We start from the raw sequence: 1,655 nt of genomic DNA, 5'->3' as shown, positions 1-1,655 counted from the left end.
ACACACACACACACACACACACACACACACACACACACACACACACACACACACACGCACACACGCACACACACACACACGCACACACGCACACACACACACACACACGCACACACGCACACACACACATCATCATGTGTAAACATGGTTGACATTTCGAGCGGTGATTTATCAATGTGGCGTGTCAATACGCCATGCCATCTCACTCACCACAGCCCCCCCCATGCATCTATCCACCAAGATACAAATGTAATCCAACAAGAGTAGGTATTGTGGTGATGCGTGCTGAATTGATTGTGGTTTGATTTGTTGGTTTTTTTATTGTGATTTTGTTGGTTTGTTAGTTGGTTGGTTGGTTGGTTGGTTGGTTGGTTGGTTGGTTGGTTGGTTGGTTGGTTGGTTGGTTGGTTGGTTGGTTGGTTGGTTGGTTGGTTGGTTGGTTGGTTGGTTGGTTGGTTGGTTTGTTGGTTGGTTGGTAAATGCTCGGGATTGAGAAAAAGATTCGTGTTTAGGATAAAACAATATGTGAATCACTCAGGGCGGCTCCGCGCAAAAACGGTGTTGGCTTTGCAACCCTACTCTTGTCGAGTTACATTACTGTATCTACCATCCACCGTGCCAGCACCTTACGATACAGCCCCACATCATATTTGAGTGAGCAGTAAATAAGGACGAATACAGCTGCAATCATCCCATTCAATCACCCATCATCCTTCTAGCGTTTGAGTTATAAATAGCATAATGAAAGCCTGTGATGCGAGATTGCCTGCAGAAGGCGTGCACTTTTATGTCATGACTTTTGTTGTGATCAGTAGCTGTAGCGCAGTAGGTAGACGCTGTCGGCTTTGCGGCTGTAGGATAAGAGTCGGCTATAGGGTTGTCGTAGGCGTTCGTGCGAGCGGTGAGCTAGTACAAGAAAACACGGTCGATCCACATTTGCAGACATGGTGTTACTACTTCTGCACTGCCCCTCACAGTTTATATGCACTGGGATGAGGAGGGGAGGCAGCACAGTTGGAGTAACAGCTAGCTGCTGCGCTGAGAGAAAAGGGTGATGTACAGTTAATATAACAGCTGGCTACGCTGAAAGAAGAGGGGGGATGTACAGCTAATATAACAGCAGGCTACGCTGAAAAAAGAGGGGGGACGTACAGCTAATATAACAGCAGGCTATACTGAAAGAAGAGGGAGGATGTACAGCTAATATAACAGCAGGCTACGCTGAAAGAAGAGGGGGGATGTACAGCTAATATAACAGCAGGCTGTGCTGAAAGAAGAGGGAGGATGTACAGTTAATATAACAGCAGGCTACGCTGAAAGAAGAGGGGGGGGATGTACAGCTAATATAACAGCAGGCTATACTGAAAGAAGAGGGAGGATGTACAGTTAATATAACAGCAGGCTACGCTGAAAGAAGAGGGGGGGGATGTACAGTTAAAGTTACAGCTCCCGTTGTCGCTCTCACCTCTTCTTTGCGATGCGCTGCTGCTCCTTCTTCCATACGTCCTTGAAGTCGCGAACGAAACCCTGCCACTGTGAGAAGAAATCCTTCGCTGTCGGGTCCTTACCCGTCCGAGGCTTCCAGCTGAAGAACATACACACGTCTGCGAACCTGCGGCAGAAGAAAGCACGGGGGTCAAATTTTTTTTTGGGGG

The 1,655-nt window shown here is 47.7% G+C and overlaps 1 protein-coding gene across 1 annotated transcript in view; it reads right to left on the bottom strand.

Annotated features, from left to right (window-relative positions):
• The window catches only part of LOC106813886 (formin-2-like), a 35,301-nt gene that overhangs the window by 25,233 nt on the left and 8,413 nt on the right, over window positions 1–1,655 (bottom strand). The window contains exon 13 of the mRNA XM_014818131.1: window positions 1,466–1,612. Within this exon, the coding sequence (XP_014673617.1) occupies window positions 1,466–1,612 (147 nt within the window). The remainder of the gene's footprint in view (window positions 1–1,465; window positions 1,613–1,655) is intronic.

This window comes from Priapulus caudatus, unplaced genomic scaffold, assembly GCF_000485595.1.
Source record: "Priapulus caudatus unplaced genomic scaffold, Priapulus_caudatus-5.0.1 Scaffold839, whole genome shotgun sequence".
Taxonomy (NCBI): domain Eukaryota; kingdom Metazoa; phylum Priapulida; class Priapulimorpha; order Priapulimorphida; family Priapulidae; genus Priapulus; species Priapulus caudatus.
The sequence above is the reverse complement of the archived record's forward strand: the minus strand, read 5'-3'. Positions and strand labels throughout refer to the sequence as shown.